At 36.8% G+C, this 1,708-nt stretch overlaps 1 protein-coding gene across 1 annotated transcript in view; it reads left to right on the forward strand.

Moving 5' to 3' along the window:
• NET1 (neuroepithelial cell transforming 1) overlaps positions 1-1,708 on the forward strand; it is a 53,364-nt gene that overhangs the window by 26,918 nt on the left and 24,738 nt on the right. Inside the window, exon 3 of the mRNA XM_015629102.3 lies at positions 1,015-1,074. Coding sequence (XP_015484588.1) covers positions 1,015-1,074 — 60 coding nt within the window. The remainder of the gene's footprint in view (positions 1-1,014; positions 1,075-1,708) is intronic.

Raw genomic sequence — 1,708 nt, forward strand, 5'->3', positions numbered from 1 at the left:
CCCTTGGAATTCTCTTTTTTTGGGGAGGAGAAAAATCACCTGGAAAAGCGTGGCCAGGGCAGGCTTGGAGAAAGAAGCGAGTTGGAATATTTTATTGATCCCAAAGAAAAAGGAAAAGCTGGATTTGCGTTTTCTCAAGGTTTCCAGGGCTCTGGGAAAGGATGGAGTGAGAAATGCAGGAATTAAGGGATTGATTTATTATCAGTATCAATATATTCAGTATATATAAAAGTTCTGCAGAGGGAGGGCCCAAAATGGGAAATCTGAATTTCACTCCTCTCACCTCAAAACTTGGATTGACACCGTATAAAAATCTTCATTCCTTCCTTTTTTCCTTCATTAATAGGGAAAGGATGGAGTTGAGTCTTTGGGAAAAGGACAAGGGTGAAAATTGGGATAAAAATGCCAGGATTAAAAATCAGCTCCTTTGTTCCACGAGTGACTCGTGAGCCGTGGGTTTTCCAATTGGTTTTCCATCATCTGGATAATAAAAAAGATGCCTAGATATTCCAGGAAAATATCCCAGGAATAGTGGGAAATACCAGGAATCTCAATGCAGATGCCTTTGATCATTATCCAAATGGTTCTGTTGAGAATTCCCAGGTCAAAAATCTCATTTTTATCCCACCAAATTCCTTGGGTTTTTAGCCTCTCACATTCCCAGCAGGAATTCTGCAGCCAGAGCTCTGTGCTGCCTATACCCTAAGGAATGGGTGATCCCAAAGCTCAAATTAAAATTAAAAAATTTAAAATAAAATTAAAAATAAAATTAAAAAAAAAAAATAAAATCCAAAGCTTCTGAATCCCTGAAATGCCCACAGTCCAAATCCTGGGATTTAGAACAGGATAATTTTTCTGATAAATTCCATTAAATAACAAAAAAAAATTTCAACTTTTAATTTTTAAGTTCTTAACACATAGCTGGGGATGTAAAAAAAGGAAATGTCTCTAGATTGCTGTATTTAAAATTACATTTCTGACCTCAAACCTATCTTTTTGTTTGGTTTCTCACAGAAAAGGAAGCGCCGAGAGAAGGACGACGACGCCGTCAGCCTGAACAGCCTCGACTTTAAGGTACTGAAAACAAATTTACACCACCTAAAAATGAATTTACGACACGTAAAAATGAATTTACAACACCTAAAAGTGAATTTAAAATACCTGAAAGTGAATTTATAGCACCTAAAAATGAATTTACAACATTTCCAACCCCTTTCTTTGGCAATTTCTGCTGGGGGCTGGGGAGTTTTCTGTGGTTTGAATTGAGGGTTGTGCCCAGCTGGGTTTGCTCCTCTCCCAAATTCCAATGTGGTGTGAAATAAATTAATAATAATAATAACAATCAAATATTAAATTTCCCATTTTCTGCCCTCCCCCTGCAGCACTTTGAGCTCCCAGCAGGAGCAAAGGAGCAAAAATTTCAGTGCAATTAACGATTTTGTCGCATTTAAAAATTAATTCTGTTTTTGAATCGTTTTTTCAGTGACACTAGACCTCTATTAAAGCCGAGATTTTGAATTTATTTGAATAGAAACGTTCATGAAAATTCTTTTTAAATGCTGCCCAGCTCCATTTCCAAGCTCTTTTGGGAATCTGATGTTGCTGAGGTGCCTTGGAGGGCTCTCAAAAACCCCTTTTTGTGTGGAATTCTCATTTTTTTGGGTGTTTTTGGGCCATAAAAACACAAATTTTAATATTTTTAACAACA

This window comes from Parus major, chromosome 1A, assembly GCF_001522545.3.
Source record: "Parus major isolate Abel chromosome 1A, Parus_major1.1, whole genome shotgun sequence".
Taxonomy (NCBI): Eukaryota; Metazoa; Chordata; class Aves; order Passeriformes; family Paridae; genus Parus; species Parus major.